This window comes from Cottoperca gobio, chromosome 4, assembly GCF_900634415.1.
Source record: "Cottoperca gobio chromosome 4, fCotGob3.1, whole genome shotgun sequence".
NCBI lineage: Eukaryota > Metazoa > Chordata > Actinopteri > Perciformes > Bovichtidae > Cottoperca > Cottoperca gobio.
In genome coordinates, this window is record NC_041358.1 from 24,570,383 (window position 1) to 24,592,682 (window position 22,300).

At 42.2% G+C, this 22,300-nt stretch overlaps 1 protein-coding gene and 1 pseudogene across 1 annotated transcript in view; one reads left to right on the forward strand and one right to left on the reverse strand.

The window, feature by feature from the left end:
• LOC115006741 (elongation of very long chain fatty acids protein 4-like) overlaps nucleotides 1-751 on the forward strand; it is a 10,439-nt pseudogene extending 9,688 nt beyond the window's left edge.
• glis1b (GLIS family zinc finger 1b) overlaps nucleotides 523-22,300 on the reverse strand; it is a 66,872-nt gene continuing 45,094 nt past the window's right edge. Inside the window, 8 exon segments of the mRNA XM_029429180.1 lie at nucleotides 523-1,323; nucleotides 1,417-1,572; nucleotides 3,714-3,844; nucleotides 11,422-11,525; nucleotides 11,527-11,603; nucleotides 14,878-15,019; nucleotides 17,398-17,508; nucleotides 19,948-20,109. Of these exon segments, the coding sequence (XP_029285040.1) occupies nucleotides 1,187-1,323; nucleotides 1,417-1,572; nucleotides 3,714-3,844; nucleotides 11,422-11,525; nucleotides 11,527-11,603; nucleotides 14,878-15,019; nucleotides 17,398-17,508; nucleotides 19,948-20,109 (1,020 nt within the window). The 3' untranslated portion in view covers nucleotides 523-1,186.

The following is a 22,300-nucleotide window of genomic DNA, read 5'->3' on the forward strand; positions in this document are numbered from 1 at the left end:
GCGGCGGTGAAAGTGTTACACAAAACACATCGAGGCTTTAGGAGGAGCTGACAAAGTGTTGTCGACATGAGGGATCTTTGTCCTGTCTGCAGTACTCACTAGTGTCCACTAGAGGGAACAACATGCACACAGTCTGAATGTTTTTGTCATGGTGCTCGTTATCAAGTGTCAGACTTGAACGTTGTATATTTTCCAGACATGTACTACTAATGTGATTTTGAGTTCTCTTTTTTTTTTAATTGTATTTTATATTAAGCGTCAAAATACATGTAAAAAAAAAGAGACGTCACGTGATCATTCAATTATTTATTTCTTAAATTGAGAAATGACAAACATTCAAATGATTGATGTAAACAAACTGTACATTTTATACATATAATAATTATAAAGTAGGTTGGTTTCTCTGCATTATTGCAGAATTAATGAGTTCAAACCCTCCTCCAGAGATGATCCAAAAAGCAACAACAAAAAAAAAAAAACACGTAACAACAAAATACAGAAATGCAAACACATTTTTTTTCCACTTGCTAAAACAACACGGCAAAATGATATATTCTTTTCTACACTTCAGTCTAAAATAGATTGAAATATGTAGATTAGAGAGAAAGCACATGAAGAGGAGGGAGAGGACATTTCCATTCAGTTGTTTTGTTGCGTTTGAAGTTAATATATTTATGCTGAAAACCTGCATGTGTACATGATGAGTTCTAAATGTGATTTTGAATCCAACAAATAAAGCTAAAAGAAATGAGTTTGAACGACTGAAAGGGCACATTGTTTATTTATCTTTTCCTTTTAACTTCACGACTAAAAACTGACGACTTTGAATCCTTAATTGGGAGAGCAAGAAGCAAGTCTTTGTTTTGTTATGAATGACTTTTCGGTTAAACTAATCGCAACACATCTTTGTTTAAAGGGGGGGGGCCACAAGCCTTAACGGTTGGGAACCTGCTTTGACTGTTATACATGTGACCCTTGAGATCAGTAAGTAGTTAATCGCATTGCAGTTTACGTCCGTTTCACCTCCATCTGGCAGCGTAGGTCAGAATAAGGTATAAATTATTTAGATTTTCAGAGTGACCCATATCTTGTATGAAAACATGGAAGTGGAGCAGAGGGGATCCAAGTGTGAGCAGATGAAGGACTGCAGAGTAGGTGCGGTGTAGCGCCCGGCTCCAGTGTTGCTCTATGTCTCTGTGTAGACGGAGGACATGTGGCTCAGGCTGCGGTCGAAGTTGCCCACCTGGAAGAAAATGTTCTCCTCTGGGCTGGAGGAGAACTGGCACCCTGTGCCTCCTTGAAGCTCCTGGGTCAAGTTGAAGTCTGGCGCAGACACGATAAAGAGCGGGGTTAACATTTAGTTGAAATAATTGGGGTGATCTTTTAATGGTAGGTTGTTGGTAAAAATGCTCTCACCTGCAGTGCCAGTGTTGCTAGTTGTCATGTGGAAGCCATTGTGCTGCTGGGAAGTGTAGGCGTGAGAATCTCCTGGGACGTGGACACCGCCGACCGTCTGCTCCATCCTGTAGGAGTCTCCGAAATGGAAGCAGCTCTGAAAGCTGCCTTGGTATTCTAGGAAATGAGATGAGGAGAAAGAGATGCATGTCGTAAAGGAGAAGTCATAGTACGTCATAATAAAGAACAGTGATAGTGTGTTATAGCAAATGCACAGTATAGTATAACATAAACAAGTGATAGAATAGTGTTAGCATTGAATACACAAAGGCAGGAATAAGTAGAATTTCACCAATTTATTATTTTTTATTAAAAAGTTATATTATAGTATGACACAAAAACATCATTAAAAAGTCATAATATAGTGTGTAAATCTTTTTTTATAAATTAAGTGAGTATGCTAAGTCATAAACAATGTCGTAGAAATCTATTAAAAATTAATAGTATACCAGTATAATTAATTATTAGTATAATAGTATAAATGTATTGTATCCATAGTAAAGTTATTACATACAAAAAAATCATGATATTGTAGGTATTAAAGATAAAAAAGTCAGAAAATAGTATTGTTATTAAAATGTCATAAAAAATGTCATGATATAGTATATAATAAAAAAATCTTTCATATTATATGTATTATATAAGATTATAGGATATTATGCCATAAAAAATATAATATAAAACAAAAATATTTATATTAATAATATTATATATATTAATATAATATTATAGTATATTATGTCATAAAAAAATATAATAAAATAAAAAAATATTTATATTAGAATTATATATATTATATCTATATATATCTTAATATATTATACTATTATATAATATTGCTATATATATAACTATTATATAATAATTATATAATATTATATATATTATATATATTATAATAATATTAATATAATATTATATAATATACTTATCTAATATTCTCTCCTTTATATATCTCTTCTCTCTTATATACTATTCTATCCTCTTCTCTCCTCCATACTTATCTTCTTCCTCTCCTAATATCTATCCTCATTCTCTCTCTTCCTAATCTTCTCTCTCTTATCTCTTCTATATATTCTCTCCTCTCGTCTCTTCTGCCCTCCAAAAACCCTATATAATCCCCCCCTCTTTTCATTATCCTCTTCTTCTCTTCTTTCTAAAAAAAAAATATATATAATATAATAAAGTCAGAGTATATTATGTCTTTCATTATAGTAATAAATAAATAAATCATAAAAAAGTCATAGTATAGCAGTAGTATGTAATAAAATATCTTTCTCACTCTTTTCTTTTTACCAAACAATACAGATGTTGCATACCTAGATTTAAAGCCTCCCCAACCCCCGCTCCCCCCCCCCCCCCCACTCCCCCATCCATAATTCCAGAAATAGTTTCGACCTTGAATCTCAAAAACTAAATTTTAGACGTTTGAAGACGTTTTTAAGAATCCAGGACCCCGGGAGTGAAATAGAAGCCAGACTTGATCGACTGCCACCGGTTGTCTCTGTGTGATGGTTTCTAAGGTCGGTAAGCATCCCCTCCACCCGGATGAAACTGAAATTATGACAATGCTATATTTGTGCTCGTGCTAACTGCGCCAGCCTCATAGTATGTAACAAGTATCCCCATAGTCTCAGTTTGTACTCAGAATGGACCGCAGGAGTCACGATAATGGGAAAGCAGCCTTGCCTGGAGCGCCTTTACGCAACTCCCTGACCACAGCGTGGTTAGAGAGACGTCCATGTGTAGATCTTTACAGGGAAAACAGTGTTTAAGGCATTAGGAAAAAGGCTCTGGAGTGACAGCTGAGTCTGCCATGTTAGGGCGCTGAGAGACAGCTGAATACATGAGCCAGCATTTTGTTGGCTAATTCAGCTCAGGGAAAAGGCTTCCGGCATGTGGTTTCCCCCGCTCTGTCTCTACGACTCTAATCTCTCTCCGTCCCAAAAGTGCTCTGACAGAGCCACAGGGCGGTATCGCTGCTCTAGGAGACAACTTCCTCTCGTTGAGGCCTTTCATGTGGGTCTAAGTGTTTGAAAAAGGACACAAGGGTGTTCTTGTGTATATTCAAGTGATCTGTCACTGTCAATCCCCTCATAGGAAGTTTTACAAGAGTAATACTCCGGCTACATGTTACTGAATCAGCTGCACCGGGAAACATTTCAGGATATCAAATTGAAACGCCAATGAACACGTTCAAGCCAAAACAGATTCCCTGAAACATTACATTCAGACAGATGTCTTTGGGTCAGTCTTACCGTCGTTGGCAGGCTGATGGTGGTGATAGTGAGAGTAGGGCTTGTGGTGAGGGTGGACATGCTGCTTCTCCAGAGGAGGAGGAGGCGTGCCTGTTCCCTTCATCCCTGGAGACAGGAGGGGACCCGACACCCTGGAGGAGACACAAAGAGGGGAAATATACGTTTAAACCTCTCGATATGTTATTCAATCCTTTCTCGACAGTCTCAATAAAATGCTTCACGCATCGTGACGTCCCAATCACAGAGGCGCTGCACGTCGGCCTGCTAACCACATGATCCAACAAACCCAGAAGAGCAGTTGGCGATTCGAAACACACAGAAGAAGAAACATTCCAGGCGTGTGGAAACTTGGGCTCCCCACACGTAATCGTCCTCCTACCACATATTATGATCTTAAATCAACAAACAGCAGAGTGTGCATTCAAGTGAAACCAAGCCCCCCCCTATCACTCACACACACACACACACACACACACACACACACACACACACACACACACACACACACACACACACACTGCCCACCATTGCAGTAACTAGACTTTGTGGCCTCGGGAGAAGAATGCACAATAGTGTTTACATTCATGACTTTTGAGAAAATGAAATGTTAAGATGACATGTTTGTGACTTTGTGGACAACTGGAGATTATTTCTGTCGATATTGATCATTTCAATAAAGTTTTGTCAATGCTATTGGATATATGTGTCATTTGATACGGCAGTCTTCAAATGAAAATCTAAACTGAGAGATATAATCTCAAATGTACTATTTAAATGAAGCCAAGTTTTCTTTAGTGTCAGCATCGGAGAGTCACACTGGGCTGCGCTGGGAAATCTGGAGATCAAAGAAGTCCAAACAAATGGTGAAACATTACGATGGTAATTCCTCCATTTAGCGCCACAGTTAAACTGCTTTACCCTCAAACACTTGCAGAATGAAATGAACGCTTTGCCGCATCTGAAACCATCATCTAAGATGAAAAGTACGCCGTTATAATGAAGGCAGTTTCTTTATTTGATCTTTATTTGATCTGTGCATGTCAAGGGATTTAAAAAGATGGAGGATTACATTATGCATATTAAACATATTTCTCATGTCTGTGTGATCAAAGTGAAGCTCGAGTCAGGAGACGGTTAGCTTAGCTTAGCACAAAGGCTGACAAGATCCAATAAACAAATGATATAACAAACACGGAACCAGGCTGTAATATTTACAAGCGAGTCAGGCAGCTGTGCTTCTTCTCCCTCGGGCCCTCGGGCAGACTGGAGCTACACTGACTCACCATCGCCTCTAGAGGAACAAGTGGTATTACAGGACAGGATGGATCGCAGCTAGCTGTTAGCATGCTAACTTCAGTAGATATCTCTGCAACACAACACATAACGTCCACACTGTTACCTCTTCACATTGTTTTCATGGTTTTAGGTTTATATTCTTTCACATCTTACACATTGAACCTTTAATTAGTGAGCTGTAGAGGTGGATTTCGTTACCTTCAGACAGCGTCAGGCTAGTCTTTATGCTGTAAGAGAGATATTTAATGTGCGTCTTGCTCTGCCTCATAAGAGCACAGTGATAAAGTTACCCAGCAGCAGCAAGAACCATGTATTTATTCAGACGCTTAAATGTTTAATGTGAAAGTTAACCAGAAACTGAAAATGACCACCGATTTAACAACTTAATGTTGTACACTTGATATTAACTTAACAATCTGGTCCAAACTTAGGCTGATAGCCAACACCTCTTTAAAACGGAGCCCGCCAATCACCTCCCCAAAATATTCAACAGCTACTTAGTAGCCTCTCATGACTGCATATCAGGAATGCCAACACATAAACTGCTGCTGTGTTACTATGCGCCGCGGTGCCATGGAAGCATATGGTTTGCACTAAGCGCTATATGAATGTGATGACAGAGTGTTGCTGGAGGCAGCCGAGCCCTCAGATGACTGGCTGGAGCCTACTATATGACCTTCTGCTCCACGCATGAGAGAAGTCCCACCCTGCACTCAGGAGCTGGCAGCGGCTTCGCGAAGGACCTTCGGGCGGAGAGCGGCCGATGAAGGGAGATGGTAAACGATGTCAGAGAAAAGTGTGAGAAGCTGCGACGCGTTCCTGCCAATACTGAATTAATTTTACATTTTGCTCAGCTGTAGGACGTAGCTTCAGGCTCCCAGTGTTTCTGCCTTCGTTAATAGAGATTATCATAAAGCTATATATAAAAAAAATATACATTAGCATACTCTTTTTATTACACTCTATACGAGAGGTCATGTTTTTCCTTCTGTATGTCTTCTTTCGGTTTGCCTGTCTAATAAAAATGTGAATTGATCCCATGAAATTTGGTGGTGAGATACTGTAGGCCTCGAGCCAATGAACACATTATTATATGTCAGTGGTGGAAAGTAAGTACATTTACTCAAGTGCTGTACCTAAATACACCTTTTGAGTACTTAACTCGAATACTTCACAAACTACTTTTGACTGCATTCAATTATTTGCTTATAAAACATGATGTATTCTTAAAGAAAGTTATATAAAGAAGTAACATTAGCTCCAGCTCATCCGGCTATATCAGTAATATTAATCCAATAATACTATATAACATGGAGAGGGGTTATATTGCCACCTAATGAAGACTTTTATTTTTTACAAGCACATTTTGGTGCCAATATGTTTTACTACTCTAGAAAACACTTTTGCTTTTAATGGGGTATTTATTATAGTGTGCTATTGATGGTATGTCAAAGATCTAAATACTTCCCACATCCACAGCTAATAACTTTGAAATAAAGAAATGAGGGACTTTCCAAATCTCACATTTTGCAGGATTTACAAATCAATACAATGTAGGTGAGAGGACTGATGCCTCTGAGTGACAGAACATCTTCATCTCGCTTTCAAATTTAAGTGCTTAGCCTCATATTGACCTCCGTGTCCATCTCGACAAAATTGTGGAAGCTTGTGTGGCACCTTGTGTTAGTCCAGCTTTTGGGAGAAGCTAGCTTTTAGCAAGCGTGGCTAATCCATGAGCTGGCACAGGCCCAGTGCGTGGCCATGTGTTCCTGCAGAGAGCACAATTCCCCCAGGAGCTGCTGTCAGCACAAACTCAGGAAACAGTTATACTGTTCATATTTTTACAAGCTGCCTCTATGTGCAGCTAAAGTGAATCATAAGCTAATCACTGCCAGCTGCCCCCCCCCCCCTCCCAGCCCAGCTCTCGCTAGTCTCTAGCTTGCTCGAGGTATGAGGGGAATCTTTCATATGCCACATTAATCTCTCCCCCGATATTCATCTTCGCTGACCATCCCGCACTACTCCGCTTTTTCAAGCCGGCCCACCCACTCCTGTCCCACTGCAATGAAGGAGTGATTTGACCGCTGACCTTGCTGAAGGTAGAGTTTGAGGGGTTTTAAGGTGAGGCTATCAGATTGATGGACTAAATTTAATAAATACTTAGAAGGTTGAGAGTTTACGGAGAGTGTGGACAGATATGTAAAATACCCTTGTGTCCTGTCTTCCATAACAGATGGATGTGACCTTTATTGCTTGAAGATAGTGTCTGGAGGAGAGGGAAGTGATGAGCTAGATGAGTCCTCACTGAGAACATAGCTCAGTGACTACGACCTGAGAAGCCCACTGAATGTTCCAGTGAGTAATATGGGAAAATCTTCTGGGAAGATATTTTGATTCAACAAAGAAGTTCATGACTCAACACCGATCTTAGAAATGCTACATGGACTTCCAACCTGGACTGTTTGCTGCCCTGAGGTTCAGACAAAATGACTTGGACGTCAACAATACTGCAACTATTGTCCAGAAACGTTTCTTCAAGTTGATGCAGAGAAGCTGCCCTCTGAGTGTTGGCTCTTTGTACTGAGGCATGATTGGATGGAAAGAAACCTGAAGATTCATGAGCAGCGCTGCTCTGCTCCTCGTTCATCTTCCTTCACCTGCAGCTAACTACCCCACTAGGGAGCGAGGCTCAGACTGTCCTCCGCAGACCCTACATTCTCCACAAACACCCTCTGACTCGCCTCTCATCTCTCGGACCATTAAGCCCCTCTGATAGATGACGGGGGCTTCTTTGGCGCAGATCGGTGGGAACACTTCTGGTTCTGGTTAGCAAGCTAAAGCTGTGCTTGAGATAAAGACTGCAGCATCCTGGCTAAAGCTAAGCTAATGCTAAGCCAGCCCTGCAGGCCCCAGTGGGGTGAGCACAGGATCCCCGTTAGTCCCAGAAAGATAACTGCCCTAAACTCAAATAATCCGTCCCTAATCGCCGTCATCTTTGGGGGAATTTGACAGTAAATCACCTGAATCTTTTTCCATGAGTTAACCGTTTGTGTAGACGGGTTAATTGAAGACTTCACATTAATAACCGAGCAAAATGAGCCACATGCCGTCATGAGTGACGACCTCAACAATGTTTTTGTTTGAGCTGTGAGATCGACTCTCATTTTTTCGGGATCATTGTACAAAGATAACGGCTGGAAGACACGCAGTGTAAAGTTACGAGAACGTGAACGCACCCCTTCAGAGCAGGAGCTCTTAATGTAGCTCTGTGCCGTCTCTGCCGCCACTCTAATTCAATTAGTCCGTGTCAATCACTGCTGAGGTATCAAACCGCCTCAGACTAATATTTGCAGAGGGGCTCTAATATCAATACGCAGGTAAAGGCTGTAGACTCTCCCCTCCACAATTATATAACCACATATGGCTGAAGCAGTGAATGACAACATTTACCACCCATCTCTCTGTGAGCACAGGTCGCCATGGTCCAACAGCCATCTCTATGAGAGAGGCCCTACACACACACACACACACACACACACACACACACACTCTCAGTCGCACTTGTGCCACGCCAATCGCCAAATGTATTTTAACTGGCATATTTTAATATTAGCTTCAGAAAAATGACACTGGTATTTACAAAGTAAAAGGAGTCTAAATGGCCCATTTGAGCCAGAGTAAACACATTTAGCCATGAGGTCAGAGGCTGCCACACTAGAAGCAGGTTAGTTTGATAATTTTGTCAAAATGTTTAATGTCCTGCTAAACCGTTTGGGAAAAACAAGTGCGGCGCTGATATTGACTTTGGCAGCAGCCTGTATACTCAAGGCTTTAAACATGTAAATCAAATGCTCCATCTTCAGGAAAATGTGAGTAGACGTTTCATGCCCGGCTGGTCGTACTGTAAGGTCCCCTGCCTCACCCCGCCCTCCGTCCACACTGTGCGATGAACAGATATGGCACTGCAGTATGTGTGTGTGTGTGTGTGTGTGTGTGTGTGTGTGTGTGTGTGTGTGTGTGTGTGTGTGTGTGTGTGCTTTTATGACTGCTTTTAGGTGGAACATCTTGATTTGATGAAATCTGTAAATTTGGAAATTGCCGCGATTTTAATGCGTTGTCATCACGTCACAAGTTGAAGGTGGGGGAGGGACACGAGAGATTTCTTATATGGCATAATAGGCACTTAAGTTACATAATGGAAAAAGGGGATTCTCACTGCTAACCACTCACACACACACACACACACACACACACACACACACACACACACAATGTTCAGATGTTCCTCATCAAGCACCCAAAGGAACAGACCCCCGTCTCACAACCAATAATGTCACCCTGCCTGTGTAACCGCTGTTACAGCATCCACTACTCAGGTCCTTTTCACTTTCCATTCCTCTCCTCGCGCTGGTAATTGTGCATGCCGCAGAGAACGAGGCACTGAAACCGCGAGGTAATTTTCGACAGCGTTCTCCTCCTTGCTTTTCAAGGCTTGAAACAACACATCACCTTCCAGATGCTTCCATTCCGACCTGGCGTCTCTGAGCGCCGCTCGGACGTTTACATCCAGGCGGTTTCGCCGCGACGGCCCACTGCACTGTTTGTGCTGGAAGTCGAGCAGTCTGCTGTGCCTCACACCCCCCCCCCAATCACATGCAATCATGTGTGTTTCCTGAATTACTATATGTAAACTCCTCTCACACACACACACACACACACACACACGAGTACAAATGCATGCACGGCTCTTAGAGTAAGAAAGCCATCAAACCTCATTCTGCCATATGCATATGCTGTATACACTCCCTTAAAAGCTCACACACACACACACACACACACACACACACACACACACACACACACACACACACACACACACACAGACAGCCAAAGAGCGGTCCACGGAGTTAAACGTTTACGTAACACGATCACTTTTGTAACACGGGGTTTATGATGCTTGATTTCATCCAATCTTTCTCAATGTTATTAAACTGTAAAATACTTGTTTTGCTTTTCTGCCTCCCTGGTTTCCAGCACATTGTTCGGCACAGTACACACTGTGCCTCCTGACGACACTCGGGCTCTGCAGCTCTGCTCTGCTGCCTCTCGGGGGAAATCATCCGCACTAATAGGAAACATGATGTGCCTCTCGTACGACACGCACACGCACACAAACACAGACACAAAGGACAACACAGATCTATGAAAAGAGTCGTCAGTTTCTTGTGAAGCGTCCTTGAGCAAGACAGTTGCACTTGTACACGCTGCAGGTTTTTTCCGTGCTTTCTTGGACACTCTCTGGTGTGTGTAATCGGAAGCTTTCTAAAAACGTGTTTCAGTAAAGCAAGTCATGGGTTCTTGTTCTTCATGGACTTGACAAGAAATCTAAAGCAGAAACTCATTTTACTCTTTGCCAAAGATGTAGCAACACTGGCCCACTTACTTAATAACACTAAATGATCTTTAAAAGTATCCTCGGTTGAACTTGTTTTCACAAATATCTAGAAGACGCATCATCTTTGAAAATGGCATCATTTAATGTGCTTGTATTTGTTGTATGATCCCTCAACAATGTCTGTTACAATGTTTTCTACTTCCAAATGTGTTGATTCAGGTAATTTGAGGATAAAACAGCTCACAACATAAACACAGAGCGATGATCCTATCACAGTTTTTGTTCATTAAAGGGTGAATCATGTGCGGCCAAGTGGTTTGGTCATTGCGCTGATGCAGTCGTATCCAGTGGAGATGGGGGACCTTATGAACATCGATTCCAGTGCCAGAAAAAGAGCTGGTGATGTGTCACGGTGACCCTGTGGTGACCGGCACAGCCTCTCTTTCCCACAGGGGATGTCTTCGGGGGTTGTTGAGTTGAGTTTGTTTCCAGTAAAAAAGCCAATTGGGTTTGTCAGCAGGACCGAGAGGCTTAACCTATCATGATCTAAGTGGGTTCGCCCAGCGGATATGTCTTGTTTCAGGATGATAAATAGGTGAAAAGCAGCGTGAGGATCTATGATACCATCGGTGTGATGAATAGAGGAAGAAAGCTCAACTGACCTGTGTACTTCCATGTGTGAAAATGGGAAATGTATTGTCCTTTGTAATGATTTCTGTTGTTTTTGGGCCTTGTTGTCAGCGAAGATGTTGCTCCGTTGAGTGTTTTTGGTAACGCTGGTTGATTTCACATGACTGTACCACACATATTAACTGCAGGGGCCAATCAGAAGAAGTTTAGCTCATGAGTAAGGACTGTGACATGCAGAATGTTCCACTCATTAATTGGGAAATATAAACTTTTACCAGATTTAATGTTTTTAACTCCTTCCTTTTGCCTCCCTCGACAGTGACAGAGTAAGTATGACACATCGCCACAGCTTAATATATCCGCGTTACACATCAACGAAGGACTCACCCGTCTCTTGGGCCATCCATGGCAGCCAGCGGGGACAGGTGATGAGGGCTCCCGAGGTCTCGGTCCAGTCGGTGTTGTCGGGAGGGCAGGTCGGCGGTGGAGACGTGGGTGGAGTTGGGGAGTAGGGGCAAGGAGCTCCACCGAGGCGCTGTGATGGGGGGTGCTGGAGCCAGCGTACAGGCCTGAAAGACAAACAAAGCTAATTCAGTAAATGTGCCAAATAAACTCAAGGGCCCTGCACTCCATCTCTCCTTTAAGCGTATTAAAAGTCATTTAATGGCAACGGGCTTTTGTTTTGACAACCTTCATCCAATCACAGCGCTTTGTGAAATAAAATGCTCTGCGTTTGAACTGTTTGTAATTTAGGGTACATTGTTTGTACTGCCACGGGGATTGGCCCTGTTTGTCCTTTCAGCTGTTTGTTCTTATTAAACAATAATGAACTAAAATGTTACATGTGTTTGAGCGGTGACTTTGAACAGAAGGGTACTGAAGAGGGGCGAATAGGGTTACTGTACAGCCTCCGTTTTGTGCGGTTGTGCATGCTGACGCTCGAGGTTATGCGAGTACATGCAGACGTATACATGTCGAGTATTTCTGCATGTACTGCATCAGTATAACAGTATAAGAGAATCATTTCCTGACTGGTTCCAATATGTCTTCCACTATTTAACCAGTATTTCTAGATAATATTAACATTGTATTGATACAGTGGTCTTCGGGGGGGCATTGTTTTCTATTGAAGTTAGCTGCGTATTGCCAACATTTCTACTGTTTCAAGCTGTGGACTCTAATTAAACACAGATCCATCGTTCCTGTCCAGAATGCACTGAAAACTATGGCTGCAACTAATAATTATTGTTATTATAGATTAATGATATTTATTTTTGTTTTGAGTGAAAACTGCTCCCCAAGGCTGTCTCTAAATGTCTGAGCCCAAAAAAAAAAACATTTGCATAACTGGGAAAATAAGCATGTACCGTTTCATTTGGGGAGAGAAGCTAGTGTTCAGATATACAGAATGTGCTTGAGGACAATTTGTCAAAATATTGTGCACTTGTCCACCAGTCTTTGGCGCCGCACTTGTCGCACATGTCAGTCAAAGAAATCCGCCATTAGTTCCCTTGACAAGTTTCCAGTGGTTTCATCTGAAAATGTTGCTCCAGAGAGACAAATAATGTTGAAATCAAGTACTAGACGCAGTCTTGCTAAGAGAGGATATACTGGATCTCTTCTTGTTCTCCCGACACAATAAATCTACTCCCTCCATCTTCAGCTCTCTTTTATCATATGATTTCTTTCCCAGGATCCACGAGGAGACTGTCGTGAGCAGTCAACCAGCGAAGAAAAAGGGAAGACAGGAGGAGATGAAAGGAAAGGGAAAAGATTGGTGCTCCTGGTTTTACCGTTTCCAGGCGCAGCTGTTCTCGAGTGGAAGCATGCTGGGGCCTGATCTGACAGCACTCTGAAATGGTTACAAGCTTGATTCATTACCCCCAAATCATCAATCACAGACCTTAAATGTTTTCCCCTTTAGCCCCAACATCTGCTATCAGACCGGCAAAACAGTCGACAAATAATGGCTGTGATTGCCTCAATTTCATCGCTGGTTCCTTGTGGTGGGAGAGTGAGAGGATGTGATGGCACTCTTTACGGGTTAGAAGAGGATTATGTTCTGGAGATGTTGTGCGTTGGCTCTGAAAGGCTTCTGGTCAAGCTTAGGAAGAAAGTTATGGAGTAGTATATCAGCAATTCAGCCTAATAAGAGCACGTAAACCTCTTCACTAAAGCTACCATGAGTCCTTCCTCTGGTTAATCAGAGAACTCTAATTACGCTCCATAAAACAGAGAGGGGCTTCTCGTAAGTCTCGCTGCAGCCATGTGAATAAGAGCAGACTTATAACCGGTGAACGGGAAAAGAAGTTTAACTCTGACTGGAAGCATGACTCATTTTCTGCTCCACAAGTGTTAATGATGGGATGGCTGCCCACTTTGCTCCACCTCTTTCATGCATCCTATTGGCCCTGAAACAAAGTGGAACTCATGTAAATGGGGATCCTGGATGCCAACCTGCAACATCTTTGCTGGCCTCGAATAACACTGCATCCCTGAACCTCTTTGGCATCGGCTGACGAGCGAGCTCCTCCGGGCTTTAAACCATTTTAAACAAGAGAGCGAGCAACATCCACTCAGAAACTGAGGGAGGCCGAGGGGGGAAAAAAGCCAAGACCCAGAGGCCCGGTTCGACATTCAAAGACAAGTTGAGCGTTCACAGTCGTCAACGGTGTGCTGAGTTCCAGCAACAATAACAGAAAGCAACGGGGAGACTGGACGGGGTACAGGCAGAAAGCAAGGACAGATGTGTCCATAAACTGAGCGAGCTGCAGGGACTCTCTCTCGTCTTTAAGATGCTTTTAATCTATTTATCTCTCTCTTGGTGCCAATCCAACGTAGTGTTGACATTCGGTGGCGGTCAAATTCATCAATTAGAAAAGTGGAAGTTTAAAAGGCCACATGTGATGAATAGAAGTTCCTGTTTGTAGCGACTCGTGATGGTTTTTGCAGCCTTTGCATGACAAGTTAACATGATGTGGTTATGAATTACAATGCAAACAAACAAAAGTGCCAGGTTGTTCCTTCGAAACTAAAATAACCAAGTGGAGTGCAACAGCTAACATGTTGATATACAATGTGCACAAGCAATTAAAGATGCATTATAGTTGTTTGTTTTTGTTTAACAAAAGGTGCCCTAAGTATGATTTGTGATGCATTAAAGCCACAAATAACCATAATACGTCTGCAGGACTGTTGACTGTGTATGACCATCAATGACTCGGGGATTGCTTTGCCAGGTGTTGGGATTTCTGGCAGTCAGACTTCACTTGTTGGCCTGCTCCTCTGTTGTTTGGAACAAATACTCCCTGGCCATCGATATTCTGAGGCGATGATGTTGCTACTACTGGTGTCGTATGACATGTTGTATTCAAGCCCAGAAAGCAAAAGATAAAAAAGTATTTGTGCCATAATTTACTTACATTCTAGCATGTGTTGTGATAGTTTAACATTTGGAAGAGGGTACAAGAAACGTAAAATCAATATGGAATAAATACCTGTTACATTTGTGGTGTAAAATATTGAATGTGTTTAAATACAGAAAGATACAAATGTAATGAAATGGGTCGCATAAGATATTGATTTCAATATGACCAGGGATTAAAGTAATGGGCAGTGAAAGAAGATATAGCTCGGTGTGCCTTGGATAACTAAGAAATATTCTCCAGGAAGAATCTTATTTCTTTCTTTACTACAGCCGAGGTTAAAAGGAAACTTTTGCAAATTCATTGCCAATAAAGATTTATGTGGAAAGAAAACATGAAAAGTACAATGAGAAACGAAATGAGTCTTAAATGACTTAAGGTTACATAATCAGGGTGTCAGATAACTTCCTGTGTGCACCTGTGAAGATGTCTTGGCCCAGTCCAGGAGAACGGCCATCTTTGCCGTTGTAGAGGTGCTGCGAGGAGGTGGAGCTATGGAGGTGCTGCATGGACAGACAGTCACTCAGGACGTCCTGCTCCAGGTGAGGACAGGGCCGAAGCTGTCAATCACACACACACACACAAGAGAATAAGCAGAAAATGTTTACAAGAAATGACGTTGAGTCATTTGAAGAGAACTCCATCTGGTTTGCAAGATTACACAACCTAAGAACAAAACACAGCCTCATGTTTGTCTATTTGTAGGCTGGACCCTATGTGGTGTGTGTTTTTCGTTGTTTTCTCTTTTTGTGCAATAACGTGATTGTATTGTTTGAAACTATTACAGTCAGGGGTAACCAGAGAAAAGATCACACGCCTCTTTCTGAGTCATGCATTGCCCTCAGACACGAAGACGGTAAGTGATCAATGCACCAACTCAGAGTCAACGCAAGATCGCTTCTGTTTCTCTCACTGCCAACAGTAATGGGGGCAACTGAAGACACATTTCAGCTGGAGAGTCGATCACACGCCACACAGAAGAAACCTAAATCTAACTTGTGTCAGTTGGAGAAATGGGACATCTGCCGTATGGATCAGTGGAACAGCTGACCTCTGTTGTATACGTCAGTGGATTTCTCTGTAATAAAACATTACAGCTACTGAGGTCCACGCCAGGGCTGTACTAACAACCACATATTTGCTTTTCTCAGGAGATTTACCTTCAAAGAACCTGTAAATTCAACACAGGGACTGGGACAAGTCTATAGCATATTATCAGAAGTATGTGCCAGAGTCAAGACACTGACTGGAGAAAGGGGAATCTACCGAATGTCTCAATGCTTTGGCTCCAATATTAGATAACGTTTTATGGAAAAACAATAGCCACAGGACCAAAGTTAAGTACAGAGATAAAATATATGTGCAGTCTTCAAATTAAAGGGTTCAATTGCTATATATTAGCAAGTTAGCGGTAAACCAGGCAGTAAAAACTAATCTCTACAAACAAACTCATTCGTGCGCTGAAATTCCTTTTAATTAGTTATTTTCAATTTCAATTTACAAAAACGTTCTCCAGCTACAGATGACAAGGTCGACGTTTGTTCACCGAGGTTTGTTCTCCATCATCTTTCCAACTCTATCAATCTGCCCGTCTGTCCATCTGTCCACAAATTAGTTTTTTTACTTTGTTATTCCATGAAAATCAATTCCACATTTTGATTTTGCGGTTGGAGAAACATTCTCCAGCATTATCACAACAATCTACTCGACCCGCTGATTATTCCCACAAAGTGCATCGACGGTGATGAGCCAAGTGGACGGATAACAACGATATCTGTGCGTGCCTTACATCTTCTAAGACCTTCATCGTGTCCGGGCCAGTAAAGTCACAGATGATTGATTGAGTTTTACAGCTGGCATCATCCACGTTTATGATTTCACACTTAAATACGGTCTGTCAATAACTGTGCTTGCGCTCGTCCTCCTGGGGATCCGTACGAGCGCGCTGCGCAACATTCATCACATGTAACTCTGTCCTCCACACGGCGACGCTCCTCACAGTTTTTCCTCTTTCTTCTCAATCGTGGAGCAAGAGCGTTTGTTTGACATTTGTCCATAACATCTGGTCACTGGGGTATTCCGCAGTACAGCTTATTAACAATGCTACAAGCACACATGTGTTTCCCTTTACAGCGCTAAGCAAAGAAACACATCATCTAGCCTGCCACTATCCAGCCCCTTCCACAACAATGAGTCCATTCTCTGTTATTTACCCACTTCCAGTCAGGGAAAGAATGGGCTTTTGACCGTGGACACGATGAAATGTGGTCAAACCTGATCTATTGTTGGGGAAACGATTCTCAAAGACACCCCTCTACCCGACCCCTGGACTCGAAACCCCTCAATTAAAGCAACCAGAGAGATCTGTGGATAACGCACATCAGAGCAGGAGAGATTACATAAAGTGTAGAACCTGTAGCGCGACAATATTGACTTGAATTAAGTCATGCTGGACGCTTACTGAGAAAAAAGGTGCACAGTAGCTCTTGAGCAATGCGAGGCAGCGGTGTACTCTAGCAGGCGAAGCCCCCCACGAGCATGTATGTGATCTCTCTTTTACACATACTGCAAGATAATGTCCCTAATTTAATAAATCCTGTTAATTATTTACTGTCAACTTGGAGTTAGAGTCATATAATGTATAAGGAAGAATGACGTACTTCTTGATAAGACCACAGGGGTGCAGATTCTGAATAAACAACTATATGCAAATGTCAACAATCGTATCAAATACAATATAATAAAGGGATTAAATTACAATTCATAACATGGGCAGATATAACAGATGGATAAACTCAAGCATACATTACATACCAGAATCTACGTGAACACAGGCTGTGATCTCTGTTTAGGGTCCAATATATTTCTAATTCCTTCTCTATAATCTCACATCTTTACCTATCCCATTCCACCCCCTCTCTGGTAGAAGGTGTCTTACCTTTCTACGCACCTGTTGCTCTTTGGCCGAGTGGATCTTGACATGTTTGCGTAGAGAGCTGGGATCCGTGTATCGCTTGGTGCAGCCGGGGATCTGACACGCGTACGGTTTCTACAAGCAGAGAGAAAAACATATTTCGGGTCAAAGCGTGCGATACATTTCATTTCACTTAATTGTCAGGACAGAGACACAAGAACTAAACGTTGAGCAGCTATTTAAGAAGATATGACAGAAATTGGGGTAAGTTTGAAATGTGTTAAAGTCCTACCTTTCAGCTGACAGAATTTGAAGTAAGAAGAAGAAGAAGAAGAAGAAGAAGAAGAAGAAGAAGAAAGAAAAGATCCATTATAAATTAATTCAATAACAAATGATCTCCATGTTGCGTTTAAATTCAGGACTAATGTAAGTCTAATGACCTCCCTCTCTTGCTACTGACAACATCATTATTAACATAAATACTTGACAAAGCGTGTAAAACAGTGAGTTTATGTTCAAGACATATAGAAACATAGTCAGTTGTTTTTTGCAGGATTAAGAAAATAGGCCCGTGATGGGAAATGTTCTACATTGAGAAGCAACAAAGCGTCGGTGGAGTTACTCTACGCCTGCAGTGTGTCCTGTATGTCAGGGTGCACGCTGACATACAGGCCGGCTGTAACGAGGGAGACGTCGGCAGATTAGAGTAACAGGCATGACATCTGTAAAACGACTGCACTGTCATGGAGTTTCCTCATAATTTCACATTCTTGCCATTAACCAAGCAAATACAGCATGTAGCTCGCTGATTGAGGGATTTTCCCCCTCACGGCAATCTTTCTCTTCGTCGTTGGCCATTAAAGTGTAAGAGGATACGCGTCTATATTAGTTCTGCCTTCATACCGCGACCTTCTCTGTAAATAAGCCATTGTTATTGCAAGGCGCTTACAGTGCCACTCATCTCCGCCATGTTTGTTTTGTCAAGCAACGCACTCAATGCGGCGCAGAACCTCGAGTTGGAAAAAAAAAAGAATCAAGCACAACTTCTGTGTAGAATAAATATCATTAAAGCTTGAAAATGATTTCCACTCAAAGTGTTTTTGGCCGGCGAGCAGCTGGGGAGGCACGGTGGATGCGTTAGCGGGGTGTTAATGTGAAGCCATAAGCATCAGGGTCCCAGATTATCTGTATCATTTGCTCCGCTGTGGAAAGAGTAGGCGGCTGAAGAAAATCCCTAACTGATAGAATAACACAAGTCTGCATTCAAAACTCTGCTTAAGTAAAGGTTCTGAGTGATTTACTATTACGTGTACCGAAAGCGTTGGTGGCTGGCCAAAAACAGGAACGCAGAGGGGGAAATATTCTGGAAATATGAATATTATAAAAATACTGAAGTTATGCAGAAAGCGGTGAGTTTGAGCGTTTTACGGATTTAAGAAATGCTAACTGTGCGCCGCCGCGGCTCTCTTTCTACCTGCTCAGCACCACTGATGTTTTATTCTCTCTGGCTTTAGTACTTGCTCATTTAGCCTTTTATAATTGTATTTTGTCTGAGTTACAGAGTTGTTTGGAGAGTTTTGTTCCCGTCTCTGAAATGTTTGGGATCTAATCGAGGGAGTTAATTGAGTTGACTGAATATGGCTCCATGTATAACATTTACATTAACTTAATGTTGGCTTCACTAACTGATTACAATCAGGTAAGACATGTGACTCCTTCAAAGACCTCTGCAAAATAATATCCTTGATTTCCAGAGCTATGATTGACTCCTATTATATCCTTATGGCTGGTTAGGTCTGTAGGGATGTGCATATTTATTTATTGACGGATCACATAATACTTTAAGTACGCAGTAATAATCTCACACATGCACATATTGACATGAAATAGTTGCTAAGAGAAAACGTAAAGGAGAAAACTGTGAAGAGTGAGAATAAAAAGCTAAATCGTCCTTAATTTGAGCAGAACTAATTTATTTCCTCCCGAGCCGTGTTGTCATGCAGATGGTGATAAAGTGAGGTTTTGGTGGGGAGACATGACGAGTGGCAGCGATGTCTGACTCAACTTTTCCCTCCTTTATACAGGTCAGAGAAACAGGCGAGGCTCTGTGTGAGCTCGCAGCTCCGATCCAAGTCTGTTATTGACCTGCGACTCGGCCTCGTGGAACTGATCATTTAATGACCTGTGGCGTGTGAGAATGCCACACAGCTCACTGACTGACAGCACACTGAAGTCTGACACTGTCAAGAAGTGGAAACTGGCATCGAGACCCCGACAGTAGTGCCGTTTCTCAAGTTGCTGTAAACTTGAAGGAGTGTGAGCAGACACACACACACACACACACACACACACATACATGGAGATTAGTTGCTAGTTATTACTAATATTTAAATTTAGGGTATAATGTAATCTCAATTTCGTAGCAACTAAATGCATCTTGTATCAAACACATACAGCCCATAAGTTCATGCAGCCAGCGGCCACCCAGACTGTTTCCCCCTTCACAGGTTAAACATTAATCTACTCTGGTGAAACGTTAGGTGGGTGACACAGAGCAGAGACTTAGTTTCTGACCGTGTCCAGGTGAGTGCGCTGATGCTTGGCGCGGTCACTGGAGTTGCTGAAAGCTTTCTGGCAGCCGGGGTGCTGGCACAGGTACGGCTTCTCTCCTGTGTGGCTCCTCAGGTGGATCTTCAGGTTCTCCAGACGTGAAAACGCTTTGTTACAGCCCTCGAACTGTGGAGCACACACACACACACACACACACACACACACACACACACACACACACACACACACACACACACACACACACACACACAGAGGAATGCATGCATAAACAGATACACGCACATAGACAAACACAGTCAGACAGGGATGCACAGGACCAAACAGGAAATAAACAAGCGCCCACATGTGTCCACACACACACACACACACACACACACACACACACACACACACACACACACACACACACACACACACAGGAGAGAGAAAATAAATCAATCAATCAGTTTATAGCCGACATATTCTGGTAAAGTGTGGGCTCTGTATATGTGAATGTGTGTGACTCAGAGAGAAGCTGTCCCACTCCTTCCCTCAGTCCCTTGATCACGGTCACCGCTGGAGGAGTTCACTCTACACCACATATTCTCCAGCTATGGAAAAGCCAGAGATGCTTAAGAACATGGGTGGTATAATAGCGAGCATTTTTTTTTTTCCATGGCTCTTGAATTACGCTCCTAATCCAGGGACCTTTGTTGAAAAGCAGGTCCACTTGAAAGACTGCGGCATGCGTGACAGTCCACCTGTCTCAAGGCTGCCGCTGCGTCTAAATTGCAGGGGAAACTGGAGTGTGCTGTCCGGCAGCGGTTAATGGGCTGTAATGCATAGCATGAGATAAGTGTTCATCTGTGTATAGTGCCTTAGACTGACAAGTGACAGTGACTGTAAACAGGCTCATATCCGACCCAGCTTGGCCCATTTGATCCAAACCACTCAGCCAATGAACACCACAGATTTGTTAACACGTGAATTATTCATGAGGCTTCTCGCATATCCACTCCTGCTCTTAAGCAGAAAACACGGCTGCTGTGTAAAGAGTGACAAAGTGTATGTGTGTGTACAGTAGTATGGGAAGCTTATATCTATGTAGGGTACATCTCATTAAGGTATTCAAGCACCTGGACATCAACATACTGAGACTGTCACAGGGCACAATAGGAGCAGATGAATGGCAGATGATTGGTACATTAACAGAGAGGGGTACAGGGAGGTATCTTTTTAGTATCTCAGGATTTGATAAAAAATCGATGCATATGTGCATATGGATGCTAATTTAAGGATGTACTTCTGTCCACTGGGCGCTAATAAAGGCCGTGTGTGAAAGTAAAGTAAAGTGTGTGTAAGCTTCTGGAGTTTTTATCAACTGATTGCATGAAATATAATATATAATAATAAACAAATAAAGGTAAAGACAAAAGGTAATTTTTATTTAATGCTAAACTTTAATACTAAAAAAAAGTCTCAATAATAACAAGTTCAAGTATTAAAATTGTTTAATAAATAAAAATAATTGGCATAATTGACTAACTGCCTTTTTGTTTCTCAGAAACTTGCCAATTTCAAAGTAAAATGTACACAAAATGACACCGTAAAACGTGTGATATTTCAACAAATCACACAATAACGCTTCATTCTATGTCAAGATTTAAATGTGAGGTTCAAAACCCCGAGACACCGGGAGACAGGAAGGCATTCAGTCTAGTAAAAACACAACTACTCCACCTTTAAACTCTGAAGTTTCCCCCTAAATGTCAGACAATATCTTCTAAAATAACTCTTAAATCTTAAAACAAGTTCTTGCAAAGGGCTAAGCTGACCTCAGTGAAACTGCAACTTCATTGACAAACTGTTTGCGGAGGAGCTGCGGTCTCTACTGTCCATTGTAGCCTGACCTTTAGTGAAGCCCGCTGACAACAGGTCGGGTTACGGCTAAGGAGAGAGTGACACCATTCTTCTAATAGGCCTTCAGCTTCATCTAGGCTCAATACTCATCCCTGGTCTCCTTCATTCACTCACACAGCACAGGCAGGGCCTTCTATTCACTGAGGCTCCATTTAATATAGGCGAAACCTAAGCCAGTCATGGTAGAGCCGTGTTGGGTGACCAGGCTGATCTGTGCGTGTACAGTATGTGCCTGTGTGGCTCAGGAAGAGAGTCTTAATCTGCCCGATTAGGGATACACAACAGCTCCTGACGTTTGTCAGACCTTTGAGCCGACGAGTTTGGAAAACAAAAACATAATTTCAACGTGATCAGAGACATGCTTTGTTACACGGCTACAAACTAACACTTTAAACTGAGCTTGTGATGTTGATTTGACTGCAAACGAAAGTGGTGCAATCACATGTGCACCAAGACG